Raw genomic sequence first — 21,639 nt, forward strand, 5'->3', positions numbered from 1 at the left:
TGATGTCCTGTGCATCAGGAAAAAAGTTCAGAAAAGAAATAGAGAAATTATCACTTACAAAAGTGCTTTTAAGAAAACACGACTTGTGCTAAGTACCAAAGTTTCAGCACATTTTTTCATTTAATAAAATCAGTAGGTCACAAGCAGTTTGTTCCCCATTATGGACTTTGAAAATGTCATCTTGGTTCAGGATTACTCTATCTTAAATCGGTTTTTCTACCTGATAACATCATCATTATATTGTCCTTCTTTTTTTTTAAATTCAGTATGCAAGAAATGACTTTTCTTCAAGACATTGATGATTTTTTAGCCGTTATTCTGCTAACTGTCTTCATTTTAGAAATTAATCTTTGAAAGACTGTAAATCACATGACCATTCACATTTTGCATGCCTGTAGTAGACATTTTTTTGGGAAAGTGTTTTTGTTGAAGATTCAACATATTTTTATATTTTCTAGTAAATTCAGTACTCCCTTAAACATTAGACTCATTTACCATCCTGTCATAATTTCAGTGACATAAGTCTTAAGCATCTGGTGATTTCAGGGTTTGAGTGGTTGACTTCCGTAAGTACTTGCATGAATATCATCCAAGGTCTGATTAATATTGTCTTATTGTCCATCGGTTTCCATGACAACAGATACATAATATCCATCGAAGTGTCTGTACCGTTACATGTACTTTCTTCCATAAGAAATACTTGTGCAGTCAGTGCCAGTGAACTCGAAATCCCACACAGCAGATTTAGTACACTAAATTATGTTCGAAAAAAGAAATTTGCTACTTTTAACAAACTGAAAAAGATTGAAAAACTATGACTTATTTGGACATTACATTTTAGTCATCATTCCTACTATTTTTGTGGCCGAGGACAATACAGTACTCCCTCACTATCATCCCCTTGACAGTGTTCCTGTAATAAGGAAAATATTGTCATGGATACCATTTCATTAAATGGTAGAAAATAATATGTAACATGTATCATTATAAGGTGACATACGCTATTACTTCTGTGACAGCATTATAATGAAAGAGTCCTGTATATATATTGTTTGACTCAAAATAACACAAGTCTAGAAATCTTGGTGTTGAAGGCAATCAGTATTATAAAATGATGGACTGTATTTTATCTTTTATTCATGCTCAGTATGCATCCAACACTGAACAATGTAGACTTGATCAGTTCTGCAATGCATTATGTAATGGTACATCTGGGTGTACGTTGTTCACAGTTTGACCATTTTCTGCATGAGGAAGTACATTTGTTACAAGGAAGAATGTGATGGCAAAATAAACTGGCCTAGTTATGAGGAAGAATAAATCCCTCACTATACATCACTTCTCATTATATGGATCACATTCGATTTTAAAAATTTTGTTGTTCATTTTTATTTCAATTAGTTCTACTTTTGGGCTGTCAAGAACAAATTATGAAGTGATTTCAGATCATTATATATCCTAATTTTGTTTTAATTTACTAATATGACACAGTCTTGTTGGAACATCCATCACTCTAGGGCTCTCTCACTTATGGCTTTCATGAATAATGTTATAATGAGACAACACTGTGTTTGTTTGTTTGTGTGATCCTCTTCCATTTTTATAACTACAGCATGATGTTGTAATTCCTGATTTATCCATTTCTTACCTACATGTATCCACTTCATATCTTGTTTTCCTGATATGATTCCTTTTCAACCGTAGCTTTTGCTTATCTGCAAGCTTATCATTTTCTGACTTTATTCATCCTTGGCATTAAGTTATTCACCATTGGAATTTTAATAAAATACTCCCTTGTTATAATGGTGTCCATGGGAACCATAGACTGTACTGCAATATTGTGAGAGTGCCTTATAATGCAGTACATGATGCATTACTCATACTGATGTCCATAGAGTATACTGCCTTATAGTGAAACTGCCTTATAATGAGGTACATGATACATTACTCATTATACTGATGTCCATGGGAGCCCATAGAGTATACTGACCTTATAGTGAAACTGCCTTATAATGAGGTACATGCTGCATATAATTCTAATACCACTTTATGAAATAGGCTTCATAACCAGAATATCATTATAACCAAAAGGGTGTTATAATGAAGGGCATTATAGCAAGGGAGTGCTTCACTTTTCAAAAGGATAAAAATTGTGTGCTCCAATTTAATCAATCAAAATAGGAATACCTTGTTTACTTTGGCATCAACACTTCCTCTAATATCATTGTCAAACATGAACATTTGAATGCAGTTGGAGAGATTGCCATTTTGAATATGGGAGATATTGTATTTCAAAAGATCACTTCATTCAGTTATCAGAGATATTGGTAATAAAAATGTCAAACCACTTTAAAGTAACTGCATTCTTGTATTTAAATTGGAAGAAAAATTGTGACATAAGCTATGCAAATTACATTTTAAAAATATTCAAAGTTTTCTAAGTGGTTCTGTGTACTACATTGTACTTACATTTTTGGTATTGTTACACATAAACTTACGTATAATACTTGCCATTCTATAGGGCAAACTTAACAATGTTTTAGCAAGTCATTTTGGGCAAACTTAACAATGTTTTAGCAAGTCATTTTGGGCAAACTTAACAATGTTTTAGCAAGTCATTTTGGGCAAACTTAACAATGTTTTAGCAAGTCATTTTGGGCAAACTTAACAATGTTTTAGCAAGTCATTTTGGGCAAACTTAACAATGTTTTAGCAAGTCATTTTGGGCAAACTTAACAATGTTTTAGCAAGTCATTTTGGGCAAACTTAACAATGTTTTAGCAAGTCATTTAGGGCAAACTTAACAATGTTTTAGCAAGTCATTTTGGGCAAACTTAACAATGTTTTAGCAAGTCATTTTGGGCAAACTTAACAATGTTTTAGCAAGTCATTTAGGGCAAACTTAACAATGTTTTAGCAAGTCATTTTGGGCAAACTTAACAATGTTTTAGCAAGTCATTTTGGGCAAACTTAACAATGTTTTAGCAAGTCATTTTGGGCAAACTTAACAATGTTTTAGCAAGTCATTTTGGGCAAACTTAACAATGTTTTAGCAAGTCATTTTGGGCAAACTTAACAATGTTTTAGCAAGTCATTTTGTACAAATCATTCTGATTCTATTTCAAACCAATATTGGTATTTTTTTGATGAAATTTTTCAGTTTTTAAATTCATATTATAAATTTGGTCACTGTGAATTACTCTAAACTTGAGAAAATCCTTCTTTATAATCTAGAAGACAAGGTAAGAAAATTTTCCAGTTTTTTCACATCATAGTAGGTGAAGGTATATTTCAAAGTTTGAATTTACATTTTTCTCATGAAAGACAAATACATGTAGTAATATGTTTCTAATTTATTATTCAAAACGTGGCAGATTAGCGGTGTAGACTGTGCTTAATTTATTATCTTTTTTAACATGAGGGCCCCTTGTAGCGGGGAATTCAAGGCATTGCTAAATGTAAAGTCAGGCTAAAAATGGACATTGATGTCTATTTTAGAAGAGAAACTTGTTATGAATTACACAGATATTTGATTAATATACTAATTATAGTCTTAACTTCTATTAACAAACTGAAAAATGTTTTGTCAGTTAAGGTCTAATTACTCTTTTACTGGTAACTCTGTTTTTAGTGTTGATTAGAATCATCATATGGATGTAATAGGTTTTAGGTTTTGTAAACTGTGTTTTGGGAAACATTTAGTACCAGTATTCAATTTTTGGACTATTCACACACTTATAAGATGAATCAAACTGAAAATTTCACGGACCCAGATCTGCCAGCTTGGCTGAAATGCAAAGATCTTTGTCACAGTAGTGTTGAATAATCCAAAATCAGAAGGGAAGACAATCAGGGGTCATCACTCGTGTAAATTACTGGTATGTTTTGGAATGTAGAAATTAAATCAATTCAAGGACTTGTCTTTATGAAGGTCCATGCTAAGTCCTTGTTATAATAGTGCTGTAGAAAGCAAAGTCTGGGGAAAAGGCCAATTAGTGGACATACTTCTTCTAATGAAAGTGGAATACCAGAAATCAAACTAATTAAAGAGTGCATCATTATAAGCTGCGGGTCAATTTTGCTCAGAATCCAGCCATCCATGTGTATTGTAATCCTGTAGAAACCAAAGTCAGGAACAAGAACAGTCAGTGGATTTAACTCTGTAAATGATACTGTGGAACACTGGAAATTGGACTCATTCAAGGTGATGTTTGGTGTTTTGTGGCACAGTGGCACAGGTAGGTGTTTCAGTGTTAAGGCAAACAGAGTAAAGTAGCATGCTCCAAGGACACACCATAGTAGCTGATCTGATAGAAGGATTCAAATCCACACCTTTTCATCACTAGTCCAACATGCTAAACAGTGAGGTACTGCAGTTCTGGTTGCCATTACTTTCCTTTTATGACATAAGGAGAGGTATATTCCACATCCCCAAGAATGCAAGTTTTTATTAAAGTACATGTACTAATCAAAATAAAGCTGTGTACCATATTTAGTCTTATTCAACAAACCTTGATAAAGTTATGCTGTGAAAACAAAAGTTTGGAGGACAGGAAATAGGAGGTGTGACTCCTGTAAATGATGTCGAGGAACTTTGTAAATTGAACTCGGTCAGTGTCTTGTTAGTATTAGTCTTCATACCAAATTTGGTTGAAATCCATCAAACCTTGATAAAGTTACGCAAGGTGACAGGCATAAAGGAGCATAATGACAGTAAATAATGTGGAACACTAGAAGTCAAACTCCTACAAGGCGTTAGTACTGAAAAGTTCCACACTAAAATTGGTTGAAATCCAGTAAGCTTTGACGAAGTTGTGCTGCAGAAACTAAATTCCTGAGGTTATGAAATAAAGGGGCATAACTCTTGTAAATGATATTGTAAAATGTTGGCAGTGGAATTCATTCTAGGTTCTGTTCAGTATTGAGCTGCGTCAATTTTTTTAGTAAAATCCAACAATTCTTGGTAAAGTTCAGCTGTAGAAAGAAATATTATGGGGACAGGCAATCAATGAAAGTCACTCTTTCATGGCCATGACTGTATCGAGCTCCATGCAAAATTTGCTTATCATCCAACAATTCCAAGGAAAGTTGTCTTGCACAAACCAGATAGATTAGAGATGGAGCGATGGACATCTCAACAAAGGGACTAATGGAGAGGCAGGCAACATGATTACTCTTCAGTTTTGCTGACTTTGTCAAGTCAAGCCCCAAAAATTGGGCATTTTTTACCCTCCTTTAATATTTGAAAATGTGCATCTCCTTTCCCACAGGACACACAAACACCAAGTAAGGGTCCTACAACTTTATGTAAAATTAATCTAAAATCTTCACATAAACTAGAAAACCAGTGTTGCTTACAGTACCAAGCCCAATTAAAAAACTACCTGCTCTACCACTCTGCTCTTGTTTTAGTAAGGGTTAGAGATAAGGGATCTTAATTAATTTAACATTTGTGCCTTATCCAAGGGCATGAAGTAGTCCAGGCTCAGTTAGCCATGGGAAGATAATTAACAGAACTGGACCTATTGACAGTCTCTGGTAACAAATATCCAGAATGCTAGGATTAATGTTCTGGCCAAATGTCACTACTAACAATTAGAATCTGATACAGGCACTGAGCGTGAAATCATACTTATAACAATCAATCAGTCAATCAAGAGAGATTCTTTTATTTTGCTTTTTGTGAAGAATTTAAGATAATTTAAAGATGGAATACATAAGCCATGAAAATAGGCCAATCATTACTTATGAAGCCTTATCAATTATTTAGAAAATCAAAGAGTTAGCAAATTATAATTAAAATAAATCACAAAACTAGCAATTACATATCTTTTATATTATCAACCTTTAAATATATGTATTATGTAAGTAATTATTTACAATCACTTGGTTGAGGCTTCTTTGGACATGTTTTCTGTTTAATCGTGTAATATAATTCAGATATGTTCTTATCTGTATTTAGTACCAAACTTGCTAATTTACAATATTTTTCAATTTTTGAGAATATAACCATGTAGCAAAAATAGTGAATGTACTACTAATTTCCATTTCAATACAATTATTACTTTCATTATTTTCTGTGTAAGTTCTCTAATCAATTGAATATATAATATCAGACATTAGCTATGCTGCTAATTATAATGGCTGGGACCACTCTGGTGCCCTAAGTGGTTAGAGCATCCACCTCAGATGCAGGGGGTTGTGGGTTCAATCCCCTGCAGTCATACCAAAGATTTATAAAAATAGTACTACCAGCTACCTCGCTAGATACTCAGCATTAAGAGGTTAGTGTTAGGACTGGTCAACCTGGTGTCAGGATAATGTGACTGGGTGGGACATCATGCTACATGTCTACAGCCTGATGCCGCAGTGATAGACATCTTTATGTACTGCCACACTGCAGATATCATGGGGATATAACTGACAAATTGCTAAAGCTGAGTTAAAAATCTAAATCACAAATTAAAGTGGCTGTATACCAGTCTGAGTTAAAAAATCTAACTCACACATTAAAGTGGCTGTATACCAGTCTGAGTTAAAAATCTAAATCACAAATTAAAGTGGCTGTATACCAGTCTGAGTTAAAAAATCTAAATCACAAATTAAAGTGTCTGTATACCAGTCTGCAGTAGATTCTTAAGTAGCCACAAAACAAATCTCCTTCACAATCAACTAAAATGAAATTTGACAATTGAGTAAATGATACTAAAGTGAGTTATTAAATATTCATTATTAGACTCAATACTAAACTAAAAGCAGCAATAATTTATACCAATAAGTCTCACAAAATAAATTCATCAAGCTAATAATTCCTGTTACTGTGATATGCATGCATGTTTAAAAACTGAAAACAAGTTATCTTGACATTTTAAGAAATTTTTTATCATCATTTTTGTTTTGAAGGATCTCTAGACTCCTTGTTTGTAGTACACACATCTAAACTTAGATTGAAACTGATTTTGGACCAATTTATGAGGTAGCAATACAATTTAGATTTAAAGTGCTTTTTTGGACTGTTTGTGAGTAATTCAACCAAATATTTATTGAAAGAGCTTTTTGTAACAGTTTGTGAGGTAAAAAATTTTTGGAGTATTTGCAAGGAAAACAACCAAACTTTGATTGTGGTATTTATCCACACTCCTGTTTATATAAAAATTATTCAGAAATAATGGTTAGCAAAAAATGATTAACTTTGGTTATCATTGTCAGAGTTTTAACCATGCTTAAAGTTAAGGATGACGGAAATTTGATGGTCACAAAATCTAATTCAAACATTAATTGAATAAAAGTATCACTATTACAGTCAAGAGTATTTAAATTGTGGAAATATTTGTTTCTCATTTTCTAACTAGCTCATTATGATATTTACCTGTGTATAATAGTCACCACCTGTTGATTATATGGACCAAGATCTTACATTAAATTAACCTCTGACCTGCATGATCAGCTGGTAAAATATATGCAATAGCAGATCCAAGTATGGATCAATTTGTGCAGTATATACATTAGCTGATCTAGGTATATGATATTTGCAAGGTGGGGGTGGGGGGATATAAAAGGATACCACACATTTAATTTACAAATGTTTTGCACATGCTAATTTGCTGCCAACATCATGAGGGTGGAAGTAAGGCTCATAGATTCTTGGGACGATCGGTTGTTTTCTTTATCGTGAAAGTGGAGGCAGTATACTTAATGATAAAAACTCAGTTAGACCTACCAACAGAGTAGTTTTTGTTTTTGCAAATGATTATATGGTTTTGGTTTATAATGCACCAGCTGATCAATGTCAGTATTGTTTGTTTTACTGATTACTCCTAACAAACCTCACAGACCCAGATCTTCTGGCGCATTACGCGATGGCAGATCTGGATCTGTGCAGTTTGCAGTTGGACTCATAAATGAGTGTATACAGTACATACTACATACAGTTTTACTGTTATATAATAAAATGGGGTCCATGACTATACCTGCCTTATAACGGTAAAAGTGTTACAGAGAAGGGTTTTATAACAGTAATAGTGCTATGAAGAAGGGTCTTATAACAGTAATAGTGTTATAAGGAAGGGCCTTATAACAGTAATAGTTCTATGAAGAAGGGCCTTATAACAGTAATAGTGTCATAAAGAAGGGCCTTATAACAGTAATAGTGTTATAAGGAAGGGCCTTATAACAGTAATAGTGTTGTAAGGAAGGGTCTTATAACAGTAATAGTGTTGTAAAGAAGGTTCCTATAATGAGTTCTGTCTTTTAGTCCAGTGCTGCCCTATTATATAGATTGATTTCCAGAGATTTTAGCAGATCCTGTATAAACTGAAATATGGACACAAAGGTCATGAACTTTATTTCAGATTTTTTTATACTTTTTCTAGCACATACATTTTAATCACATCTTTGATTTTTGAACCGTCAAGTCAGTCAGTGGGAAAAGAATTACAATTTCTCCATCATATATTTTGTAGTAGAAGATTTTTAGTTTAAACTGATTTATTAGATAATAATTCTAAATCAAATTCAGTATCTTTTGATATTTGGGGAACATATTTCTACTTTTCGATGGAATATTTTTTTATTTTTTTCACACACAGAAGTATCTTAAAATTCCGAAGTTATATTAGTTTTCTTGTACAGATGCTGTTGCAAGCTAAACTTATCATGTTCTACAAATTTAAAAATGTTTTCTCTTTCCAGACTTTATGAATGGACTTTTTATTAAAAGACCTTTCCTGCACATGAAAAAGCAGATTTTGATTATTCAGATGAGCATTGCCAAATAATTGCATACTACAACACTCCCTCGTTAATATGCTGTCCATGGAAGCCATTGAGTTTGCTGCCTTATAATTAATGCATTATATATATATATATATATATATATATATATATATATATATATATATATATATATATATAACAGGAAATGTGTTATAATAAAGGATGCAATATTGAGGGAGTGCTGTAATTTTTTAAAATGTTGTCCAATATCACTTTTTCCAAAATTGTTTTTAAAGATTTCTTTGAATTATTACAGTTCTTGTTATTAGATAATCTAGTTAGAAAACATTATTTTTTAAAACATTTTGACAGTGGCAGTGTATGTAATACTGCATTTTTCAGGTTCAGCCAGGTGGACTAACAAGCTCCTTTACTTAGGTACTTAGCTTGAGCATTCATCTTCTTTGTAATATACTACACAGATTACTAATATATACTACACAAATTGCTAATATATACTTACAATAATTGAGTCATGTCTTTTTTCTGTACATACTGTTCATATTATTGCACATTTCAGTATATCATCTTGGCAGAGGTTGATTTGTTTTTGACTGGCTGTTTGTCTTAGTTTCTGAGTGTAATCATGGCAGTATGCAATTCTCAAGTAAATACATTAAACTGACTGCACACTATGTTTCTGTTTATTTATATGTAACTACCTAATCAAACTATGCCACAGAAATTGCAGTAAAAGCAAAAACTTAAGTGTTTTATCTATTTACTTTGTTGAGCAAAAATAATAGTCACATTATACTAGTTTACTTATCAAACTATATAACTGTTTCCAAAGCGTTATGTTTCATGGAGTCACAAAATCCTTCATAGAGTTACCAACCCTACTTCCACCACATCAGAACTCTTTGAATGATTTTGCAGCTGAGAATTGTGTCCACTATATTCATTCCTCTTCATATATATTTATTGGATGCATCCGAGACTTTCATCAATTCCAGAAATTTCAGCCAACTTCTGCATGCCAGCCCTACCTAATGTTGCATTTTGAGACTTAAATATATTTGCTTTGTTTCAGCTTATATAACTTCTGCATTTTCCCTTCAAATACGTGATTTTTCATAATGTACATGCACACTTATTTAATGACACCATGACATTTGTAGGTACTAACAAATGAGCACATGCATTGCCAGCAGTTAGAGAAGATTTGTAATTGAATTAAGTTCAAAATTATGTAATAACAAATTACATTTAAAACCTTGACAAAAAATGGAGTTTCCTGATTCACCACCACTGCTCCACTGGTTGTTGATTCCAGTAACAATTAAAATTTTCATATATCTTATTGATAAATGAAAATTGCATAATATTCTGTCAAAAATACTGGTTACACTGTGTAGACTGGAAAGGATCCATACCATATATACTCGCTTATAAGTAAAGTCCAACTGCAAACTGCACAGACCCAGATCTGCCAACGCATAATGTACTGGTAGATCTGGGTTGGTACAGTTTGTTAGGAGCAATCAGTAGAACAAACAGCACATACCCTGGTCTGCAGGTGCATTATGCTATGGCAGATCAGGATCTTTGTTGTTTGCAGTTTGACTTGACTTATAAGTGAGTATAGATGGTAGTTTAATAATTGGAAGACAGTTGTAAAGTGCAGATTAATTAATACCAAAAAAACGTTAAAGAAACCCCATGTGTGACTCAGCAGATACACATTTCTTTCCTTTGAAATCGATAATAATAATAATAATAATAATGGTAACTTTATTTTAGACTTACGGTAAGTCCAAAGCAAAGTAAACCAGCAATTTCACACAAGAAATGACACCAAAAAAAATCACAACACAATAGTAATGCAACAATTTATTCCAACAATCAATTAATGATGAATTATGACAACATCAAAAGTCAAATAAATATTTTGTTATTACTGGTACTAGCTATTTTACCTCTAAATGAGTACACTCTTATCAAAGCAAAATGCAAAGATGATTGACCTTGACCTTGACATACATTTCCTGATGTACTATGGTGCCTATCATAACCCATTCAAAATTTAAATGCATTGTTGTAACAGACAGTTAACCACATCATTGTAGAACATGAAAAATTTGTCCAAAGAGGAGCAAAATACAAATTCATACAATATTATTTAAAAAGCAAAACCTCTAGATCTGTAGAACATGTCTTAAATGCAAATGTACAAACTCAATAGCTCCATTTGTAGATAAATTTTAGAAATGCAAGGATTCTTTAATAAAGTACAAATTGACAAAAGACATGGTTTCTTTTTACGAGCTAATGACCTTGACTTGCTCAGTTTTGTTCAGGAACATTTCTGCTCCGCACACTGCTAGATAAATTTTTTAATTTCCTTCTCATAAGCAAAGATTCCAAAAATTTCAGTGTCAAAAGACTTTTATTCACCATCAGGCAGCTTTCTGATTTGTACCAATACTACCCATATATGTCGGCATGCTCTTGTCTGCATGTCACCATGGAAATTATTTGCTATTGTATTGTAAGACATATAACCAGCAAAAATCTATGCAAACCCAGGTCCCATATTTTCAAAACCTTTTGAACAAGAAACTGAAGCTCAGGTTCAAAACCTCAAGATCAGATATGATAATTTTAGTATGCATACATATTTTTAGCTAGCTAAAAAAGAAGCACAAGTTAAACTCTTGACAGTTCTACAGTATGTTTTGTTCTAATCAAAACTGTGTAATGTAACTGTTTTTGGGTTTTGAGCTTGTTCAGATTACTCTGTCCCAAATGTCTGGAGAATACAGGTCCTGATTTGGTATTGTATACTGGTAATGGACCAGCAATCTCAGCATCAATGCTGTTATATAATTCTACATAGAGTTTGTATCAACCACTATATGCCAGTACCCTAATTAGATTGCACAGTACCCTAATTAGATGGCACATAATATGATGACAGATTTTTATCTGTGCTGGCTCTTTGTAGTAGGGTGAACTAGAATATTAGAAAACAAATTTTTTAGTTTTAATATTTTAGTTATGACATTATTTCTATGGGTTAAATTTCCAGCCTGATTTTTAAATATTACGTCTTATTTCTAATCAACCACATCAAATGTTTTGATGCTTTAGTTATCATCTGTGGCTATATTTTTTTGAAAATTTAAACTGAAGGCAGTAAAATCACAAAATGCTTCTAATCTTATTGTGTGCAGATAAAATATGGTCAGCACTTTTGATTTTCTTGTACACTAACACACTAATGGCTTTACCAAGGCTATATGCATAACTATCACAAAGTATATGTGAGGTACTAATTTTGACAGATGTTGTTGCAGACAATTACTCAAATCTTCCCAGTTGCTTATTCTTATTTTTTGTGTGGAGAGCTGGCTCATACATCATAAACTTTACTAGACTCCAAATCTTACTTCAGAAACTTCTGACCAATTGGAATGTTGCATTCATCATTTTCAAGTAATATTTCCAAGTCTGGAGCAACATTTGTTTATAAACAATGATCCTGATATTGTATACCCTGGCATAATATTGTTGTGTCTGTTTGCTAATGGCTAATGGTTCTGTGTATACTTATTAGACAAGTCCAGCTGCAAACTGTGCAGTCCCAGATCTGCCATCGCATAGTGTGCTAATAGAGCTGGGTCTGTGCAGTTTGTAAGGAGTAATCAGTAGAACAAACATCATACACCCTGATCTGACTTTTTATCCTGATTTTAAAGTAGCACTCTCGAGCCTAGAGGACAAGGCTTAATTTCCATTACATTAATTCTTCCATGAAATAACATGGGCCAGCTTTATAAAAAAAAATTCAAAAAGTAGGAGGTGGGTTTATTATCAGACATTTTATGGTATTTCTTCCATGATAAGACAATGTGGTCAGGTTAATAAAGATTATTAATAAAAAGTTGGGGTGGTCCTATTATCAAAAAGGTAACCATAATATTTGTTGAAATATTATAAAAATTGGAATGGGGGCTTATCCTTGGATAAATATGGTAATTAAATGATTCATTATATAAATCTACCTGTAATTAGCACATTATGATCTTTCTTTTAATGGCAGAACATTTCTTATTTTCCTTAAACTGGCAGCTTGGTCATCTGGCCACCTTTGCAGATTGACCAAGAATTTTAGTCCCAATAAACTTGTTCTACTACTAATGGAACCTCATTATACTGCCACCTTTGTAATCCAGTCTACTTTGCAGATTGATCACATATTTTAGTTCCAATAAGGCCTTGCTTTTATGAACTGGCAACTTCTACAAAACAAATTGGCAACAGTTTTTAGTCTCAACTATGTTCCGCTTGGGAAAGTTGCAGTATATATGTGAGAAAATTGGTTTCGGACAAGTTTCAAAGTTAAATGCATGACTGTATACTTACACTATGTTTTATTAACCATTTAAACTGTTTGTCTTGCTGTTAATGTTAAATCTACTAATACTAAACTATTCCTTTCATTAACAGGTGTTTGTCCACTAATTGATTCCACATGGTCAAGGACTTGCCTAGAATGTGGAAATGGTATGAACTTACGCCTTGATGGTACTAACGCTAACTGCAAATGTCAGCAGGATGGAATTCGTACCACATTTCATGAGCCTTTAAATGTGAACAGTACTAGAGACACCAAAACTCTGAATCAGCCAAAATGTGGTTCTAGCCGACCACCCAGTGCTGTTTCTATGCAATCAACAGGAATTGCTGTTCTGCCCCAAAATGTTTCTTCCCAACCTATTGTCCCACCTAAAACAGATAAAGAAAGAATCGTACTTCAGAATCCAGAAAGAAATAATCTCCCACAGAGACAACTTGTGTCACATTATTATGGCATTTCAAATAATCTTCCACGTTTTGTTAGGCGGTACATTGTTCGTCGCCAAGGCATACCCTTAAACTCCAGTTCTGCTTCCTATATTGTTACATCTCCAGTAGATAATACGATGTCAATTACATCATTTTCTTACCCTCGTAACTGATCACAAACTGCGATCTGATAAAAGTATCATAGTTAATCAGTAATGTTAGTGTTATATATGATAAATATACAGTACCAATGTTTTGTACAACCTGTCAGCTCCAAAGTCAGGCATTTAATCTCTGTAAATTAACAATGTAAATGTTTTTTAAGGGGAGCAGGGTGGCTAACTGTAAAAAGTACATGCACCTTCACTGTCAAATAACATACAGTACATGTACCTTCATTGTCAAATAACATGCAGTACATATACCTTCATTGTCAAATGACATACAGTACATGTACCTTCACTGTCAAATAACATACAGTACATGTACCTTCATTGTCATATAACATATAGTACATGTACCTTTATTATCAAGTTTAAAATATAATTGAAAAATTGGATCTGAATTATTTGAGAGCAGTTTTATGTTTATTCATGCTTCAGATTTTATTATAATTTATTTTAAAATTTTTAAGATTCATATCTCAAATACAATTACAAACATCTTCAATATAGATGGTATTATTGACCACTGTTGGAATTAGGGAATCTCGTCAAGGATTTGGGGATTTCTAAGTTGCAAAGATTTGAAAATTCCTTTCTGGTACTGTTGGAAATATAAATTTTATTTCTATATATTAAAATATCTATGAAATAAAGCAACAATTTTCTTCAAAAATCCACAAGTTGCTTAAGAAACTATTGTTTGAATATGTTATTAGATCACAGAGGAATCTTTGTTGAAAAATATTTTTTTAGAATTAAAATTATTTTAAATTCAGATTTCAGCTTTTGTTTTCCAAAGAAATTGTTGAATGATGAATCATTATGATTGCAGTTTGATAACATTTAAAAAAAATGAATAATTTTGTTTGCCTATCACTTCATAGAGAAAGCTTATAAAGCTTGAAAGACAAAAATGCCTCGAAATATCATTTACCCATCTGTATTACGTTAAACACACCGAAATCTGAGCAGTTACAAATGATGCACATAGTATTTCATTAACAGAGTTCCTCCTGTCAAGTGATTACTTTATGCCAGTCTGTTTTCTTTTCATTGGACAATTTTAGTTTTAATTAACGATTCCTTTATTGTGTTTTGAGGGTTAACTGTATAATAATCAAGTACTAACATAATGTAACTTCTGTCCCTCACTAAGTACTAATTGTATGGTTCAGTAACAATATTAACCTCATAATGGACACCTTGAATTTAAAAGTTTTTTTAAAACCATTATGTGAAGTTCCCTTTGCATCAAGTGCTATATTTTTACACAAGCCTATAGAATCATTATTCATTCTTAATGCCAACCCTTTGATATCATAAATGATACGATGAGAAAAATATAATAAACTACATAGTGAGTTGTTTAAATTATAAAAAAAACTATGTTCTATGTATGGTTATCTTTATATACAATTATGGATCAGATATTTGTATGGGTTTAATGTTTTAATAGCCTTTCCATATAAATTAGGCAATACACATTGTAAAATTGGCATCAGTGTTTGGTTTTCCAAGATCTCCTATCACATTAGCTAAGTGAGCATGTTGAACAAATTTGATTGGTTGAATGTTGAACAAATTTGATTGGTTGAAAAATCTATCAATCTAAAATGACACAAAATGTGGATTGGAATGAAAAACTATGAATGGTGCTGATCACAATCAAAATCATGTATGTAATGGTGATTGCTTTCCATTAGCTTCAGACACGAACACATTTGCAGCTTCAGACTTTTGCTTGGAGAAAGTAGCCTAAAAATATATGTATATAATTCAAAGAAAAACTGCCGACTTGTGGTAACATGGTTTGGATTATTTTTAGCAGCTTTATCATGATCAAAATTTAAATAAGTAGTTGATACAAAACTAGTACAGTTTATAGAGTTTACAATCATTCAAATATATACTTTATGCTTCCTATGCAATAATTGGTTCAGACCTATTGATCATTTTGTAAAAATTGGTTTTTGCATAATTTTCCTTTGTACTTAATTCAATATATAAAATGAATTATACTATAGCCTCTCTTTTTAACATGGAGTATTGAACAAAATCCTGTTCCAAAGCACAGTGTCCACAACTTTCAGTAGATAAACTGGCTGCAAGTCATTATCACAGTAAATGCAAACAATATTGTTAAGCTGTAAGAGTTAATTTTATAACTTGACTTACCTTGCATTTAATTTTGTTTGTTTTGTAAATTCATTTTCTAAGTAAAAGTGAATATATTTTGCTTTCCAAGACTTGTTTTGTTCAAATGTATAATTCAACTCTAATAGCATTGTTTAGCTTTAATAATTTTTTTGTTTTTTATTCAGTGCAGGATATGTGTATCAAGATATTTAGTTGTACCTGTGAAAAATGTCACATTGTTACAAATTATGTTTTCTTAATACCATGTATTTTTGGTTATATTTTTTGTAAGAGATTGTGTATTACTTACAGTAAAACCCTACATAAGAACATGCTATCTCATACAGTACTCTCTCATTAAAACTCTGTCCTTGGAGCCATATTGTTTCAACACCTTCTAGAGACACTCATATAATATAGTACATTATACATTTAATTTTACAGCATAATGGTATCCACATCAATACCTGCCTTTTAGCATGTTATAATGAAGGGTCCTATAGTGAGGGAATGCCGTATTTTACATTTTTTTATTTAGATAAGAGCAAATCCTGCGAATTTTGAGTATTGATTACCACTGAACTCTGCTGTATTGGAACTTACACTTGCAAGAATCTGTTGTAGAACTATGATCTTGATGAAATACAGAATGAGACTATACTCTACTGTAATGTGCACACCCTTAAATTTGTTATTAGAAACGCACCAGTTGAATTTATATAGGAATAAATAGCACATGAATCAAACTTGATTACAAATATATTCAGCTCCTCTGAGAGAAACTTTGAAATTTTTTCTAAGAATTTAAAAATATTTCTTAAATGCATTTATAATAAAATTTACAGAAAATATAATAATTCATTTTAGATTCACTGACTGTTCAAGAGTAATAAAAATTATTGGACAGATTTAGTTAAAATGTAATTTTTTGGCATGTTTGTATTCATGTACATTTTTTTGAATTTGTGTAGAATGATCTATAAAATCATGTTGTTGACATAATTTTTTAAAATTTCTTATCCTAATTTTATATGTAATAAAGACATTGTTAGGTACTGAAATATATACCAAGTATGTTATTATTATCGAGCCTTGTGGCAAAGGTACAGGTGTATTGATAAAGTTAAACTGACCTATCATGTAGAAAAATGAAACTAATTATGTTAACAAAGAATACAATTCTAATAATATAACATCGACATGTTAAGTTAAAAAAAAAATTTGTTGAGCTAATTAAGAATATATATATATATATATATATTTGAGAGAGCTATCTGTGATAAGTGCTGTGTCTGATGTGTTATGATCTGGGAGAAAAGGCATGTATTTAGTATTTTGGGGTTATTGTGATTTTTCTATCTTCATCTAATTGTTGTGTCATTATTATAATAAATTCCAGAAATTTTTAATAGTATTTAAACATTTTCAGGCTTTTTTCCCCCCAAATATTAAAATTTCTCACAAATTCCTGCCCCCAATCCTATCTTTTGATATTATTAGGTGAGGAAACATTTGCTATGTTTCAGAGCCCACTTTACCATGCAAATGTATCAAGATTTTTTCCTCCCTTTCTTCTTCTTTGTGTAGCACTAAAGTATGGAGTAATAGTGACTTAATTAAACACAGTGATTGTGAATCGAACACAACTCAGTCTATCTTTTTGTACAGCACTTGATCCATAATTTCATCACTTCCATGCCATTTGTACTCATTGTTATCCGTTACAATATGTGAACAATTGTCTAGCATTTGTTGATTTTATGGCCTGAAACTGCCAGTTACATTCATGTTTGTTTAGCATAAATCAGGGAAATAAATAACGTTGTGCATTTTTGGCAGGATAAAATGCACTTTGCTTTTGTAGGGTTTTATTTGAGGCTGTTTTTTCAGAGAAAAGCTTTGTAAACCAAATTTTTTATTATTTATAATTGCACATTTTTGCCAAGCCTTTGTAACAAGAGTTTAGAATTGCATTATCTGATGCCAAAACTAAAAGTTAGTAGTTCGTAACATCAGAAAATAACTAATTATCTATTCTTGTCCTCCTTTTTTAGTACTTTGTCACTAAAAGATGGTTACAATTTAGTTCCCATGTTTTTTCAGTGACTTTTGTTATTATTTTCAATGCTATTTTTAATTAGTCATTTTACTGATTGAAAATCGACTACACACTATGTATCAATGACCGATGTTTCATTACAACTGGTTGTGAAGTGAGTAATAAATTTTTAGCTTCATGACTTCATGAATCACGTAAACTGTGAAGTTCAGTTGTTAAATAGCAATTGGAACAGCAGTAAGAAGTCTGTATGAGTTAAATAAAATGGTAAATAGTATGTATTGCAAATTTGATTAATCAAATTTAGTTTTAAACGTAAACAAATTTTAATCAAACACAAACATATCATGAGAACTTTACCATTTGTAAAAATTTGTAAATAAGATTAATTTGTTCTATTTTTGGAATCATAAAAAACATTTGCAAAAAGAACATCAGTATTACAAATCTCAGATATATAGTGTTTTTGATAAATATGCTCACACACTAGCTTAGTAGGAACTGCACCATGTCCAATCAAATTGAGATGTTTTATGACCCCATATTATTGTCCTAGTATTATTTATTCAAGCATACATTATCTGCTTCATAACTGCTTGAGTATACTTTTTTAAATTTATTTTTGCTGTTTGTAGTTGAATTTTGTATATTCATTGTTGTACATTTATATGCAATGTAAATATGTTTGTAGTTGAATTTTGTATATTCATTGTTGTACATTTATATGCAATGTAAATATGTTGACGTTTCTTTTACAAACAAGAACCTCTTTATATTTATATACACACTGCTGAGAACATTTAATAAAGCTGTTGTTGATGTATCGTTTGTCTTTGTAATATATTTCTTCCTATTCAGCCTGGTTGGCTAGTACTCTCTCACTTTCTTGTGTGCACACACACAGATACACACACACAACACACAAATAAAACCACACATAGGCCCATTTACAGATGAATAGAATAAAACTCTACGATGGTTGTCAAGCTGAAAGTGGTTTAAACTTGATGTACAAAGTACAATATAACTTGTTTTAACTTGAAATTATCTTTAAAAAAACATTATTTTAAATTTTAAAATTATCTTAACTGTAAACTAAAGAATATGTCTATTATATTAGTAAAATGTGATGCGGAAAGTAGTATAAATAAAATCCTATGGAGTTGAAGCAAATTTTATATTTACTGATTTCCAAATTGATCTCAATAATGTCAAGATATAATGACTTCAATGTACCAAAACTGTAATGGATGCTATATTTACTTAAAATTGTAAATAAAATGACATGCCCAGATATTCAGAGGTGACAGGTCATCTTTAAATGTTGCCAGATACAGCAGCATTTCCCAGCATTGCTGTATAGTTTTACATCTAACCTAGAAAACATGTATCTGCAGCTCTTGTGAATATATTGATTGTTTATGAAGTACAATCTTATAGTCCGACTTCACAAGTGAATATTGATTTCTTGATTGAATGCCTTCATATCTGTATATGAGTGGGTTGGTGTGCTGTTCTGGTGTGCAAGAAATTTGGGATGTTTCTTTTATTATCCCTATATGAGCGGGTCGGTTCACTGTTCTGGTGTGCTTGAAATTTGGGATGTTTTTTTTATTATCCCTGTATGAGTGGGTTGGTGCGCTGTTCTGATGTGCTAGAAATTTGGGATGTATTTTTTATTATTAACCTTATATGAGTGGGTTGGTACGATGTTCTGATGTGCTAGAAATTTGGGATGTTTTTTTTTATTATTCCTATATAAGTGGGTTGGTGCGCTGTTCTGATGTGCTAGAACTCTGGGATGTTTTTTTTTATGATCCCTATATGAGTGGGTTGGTGCGCTGTTCTGATATGCTAAAAATTTGGGATGTTTTTTTATTATCCCTATATGAGTGGGTTGGTGCACTGTTCTGATGTGCTAGAAATTTGGGATGTTTATTTTTATTATCCCTATATGAGTGGGTTGGTGGGAAAATATTTTATTGTTCCATTATTAGGCTATCAATAATATTTGCAAGAAGAGGTCTTATTAACAAAGTTCCCCACCTTTTAATAGACGTGCACCTTTTTACTGTAAAATTATGGGCACTGCCATTTTCAAAGGGAGATAATAGAGACCACTTCAAAATTGTGCAATATTCAACTTTAAAAACTCCTAGGGACCCAAGTGTGAAATAAGCAGAAAACCAAGCCATTTACAACATAAGCCTATTAGAACTTTCTTTTCTATCTGAAACCTAGTCGAACAAACAGAAAAATGGGTAACAGCGGTGGAAATTAATAAAAGAGTTGTAAATACCCATTTCTGATCTAGAAGGAAGAGTGCTGAAGATTCTAAATACTGTTACATACATTATTGAAAGCAGCTATTCCAAAGGAAAGGAAAACAATAGTAGTGATTGGTATGGACAAAGTGAACTTCATTAAATATTTGATTCTGATGGAAGGGAAACAAATCCACAAAGCAGAAGTCAAAGGGAAACAACGCCAGAAACCAGCTTTGCAATCATTCCAGGTTCCACTCTTTCATATACACCGTTGAAATAAGCAATATATTCTTTCCCCATATTACACTTTTAATGGGTGCATTTTGATGACGTCACCAAATTTTAATATTCCTTGTGTATTTAATCACTTGTGCATCAACATTGCACATAAATGACAAATTAAACCATTCCTTGACTATTTGTAAAAAAAAAAAAAAAATCCTTGTTAAACACCTTTTATTGGACTCTGTTGCTGTTCATTTTTGTCATTGAATGCAATATGTTAGTCAGTACTTGAAGCATCAGAGTATGTCGTTTTTGTTTTAAAATAAATTACCACTTTTGTTGTCTATATCTTTTTGAACATGACTAACTTCGATTAAACAAGAATAGTTTGAATACACCAATTTGAATTCAGCTCCAATTACAGTACACGTTTAAGATCTCATAATTTTACAAAGTCAATTAATAATGAATCAACAAAAACAAAAAAATAGGAGTTACGAAAAGGTTTTATTTAAAAACAAAGCATGGTGACTCGGTAAAGGAAGTAGATAATTTAGATTCACCAATAGCAACGGGAAAATATAAGATCGGTCCGAATTTGTTCATATGTTTGAACAGACTGGAGAAATATTGAACATTGTTGAAAATCAAAGTATTTCTGCTAGACGTCATTCTGTTGATTTGTTGTTGCATCTAAAGATAATTTTTCAAGCATACAATATTCTTTTGATCTTATACCATTGCAAATGATTGACAAAACAACTATATTAAACATATCTTTACTATGATGCTGAAAATCCAGTTACAACCATTTGTAGCAACAGGTAAAGAAAGAGAGAAAGAAAAAATACGTTTGCAAATTTTTAAGATACAATTTTCACAGAACTTTTATTTGACATATAGTTACAAGTAAACTTAAACTGCACAAATAAAGGAAACAATCAAAATTTAATGTTATGGTGATTCCATGTAGCAGTTGTTGTTACGCTTCCATTATTTTTTTTAGCGTCGTTATGTTTGAGGGTCCATCGGAGATCGATTAAAAATGTGATCGCCAAGTATAATTTGCTCGAAAATATTGCCTTCCTTAGGTGCAAGACGCAAACCGGACATCTAAAAAACTACTCTTTTTACTTATACAACCGTCATACAATCATAGAAAATAACTATTTGGGGAATATTCAAATTTCCGGCAATTATTCGTTCTGGGGTTCTAGCTCCA

At 31.9% G+C, this 21,639-nt stretch overlaps 1 protein-coding gene across 5 annotated transcripts in view; it reads left to right on the forward strand.

Moving 5' to 3' along the window:
• LOC149802218 (tubulin tyrosine ligase 3-like) overlaps positions 1-18,749 on the forward strand; it is a 157,821-nt gene extending 139,072 nt beyond the window's left edge. For 3 of the 5 annotated variants that reach the window (XM_089956639.1, XM_089956635.1, XM_089956636.1), the window contains one exon: positions 13,228-18,749. In XM_089956639.1, coding sequence (XP_089812765.1) covers positions 13,228-13,739 — 512 coding nt within the window. In that variant the 3' untranslated portion in view covers positions 13,740-18,749. Of the gene's footprint in view, positions 1-9,117; positions 9,154-13,227 lie in introns of all 5 variants that reach the window. The other 2 variants (XM_089956637.1, XM_089956638.1) reach the window with 2 other exon arrangements.
• The last annotated feature ends 2,890 nt before the right edge of the window (positions 18,750-21,639 follow it).

The sequence above is a fragment of the Sinohyriopsis cumingii genome, chromosome 4, assembly GCF_028554795.1.
Source record: "Sinohyriopsis cumingii isolate HCF-2022 chromosome 4, ASM2855479v2, whole genome shotgun sequence".
Lineage (NCBI taxonomy): Eukaryota > Metazoa > Mollusca > Bivalvia > Unionida > Unionidae > Sinohyriopsis > Sinohyriopsis cumingii.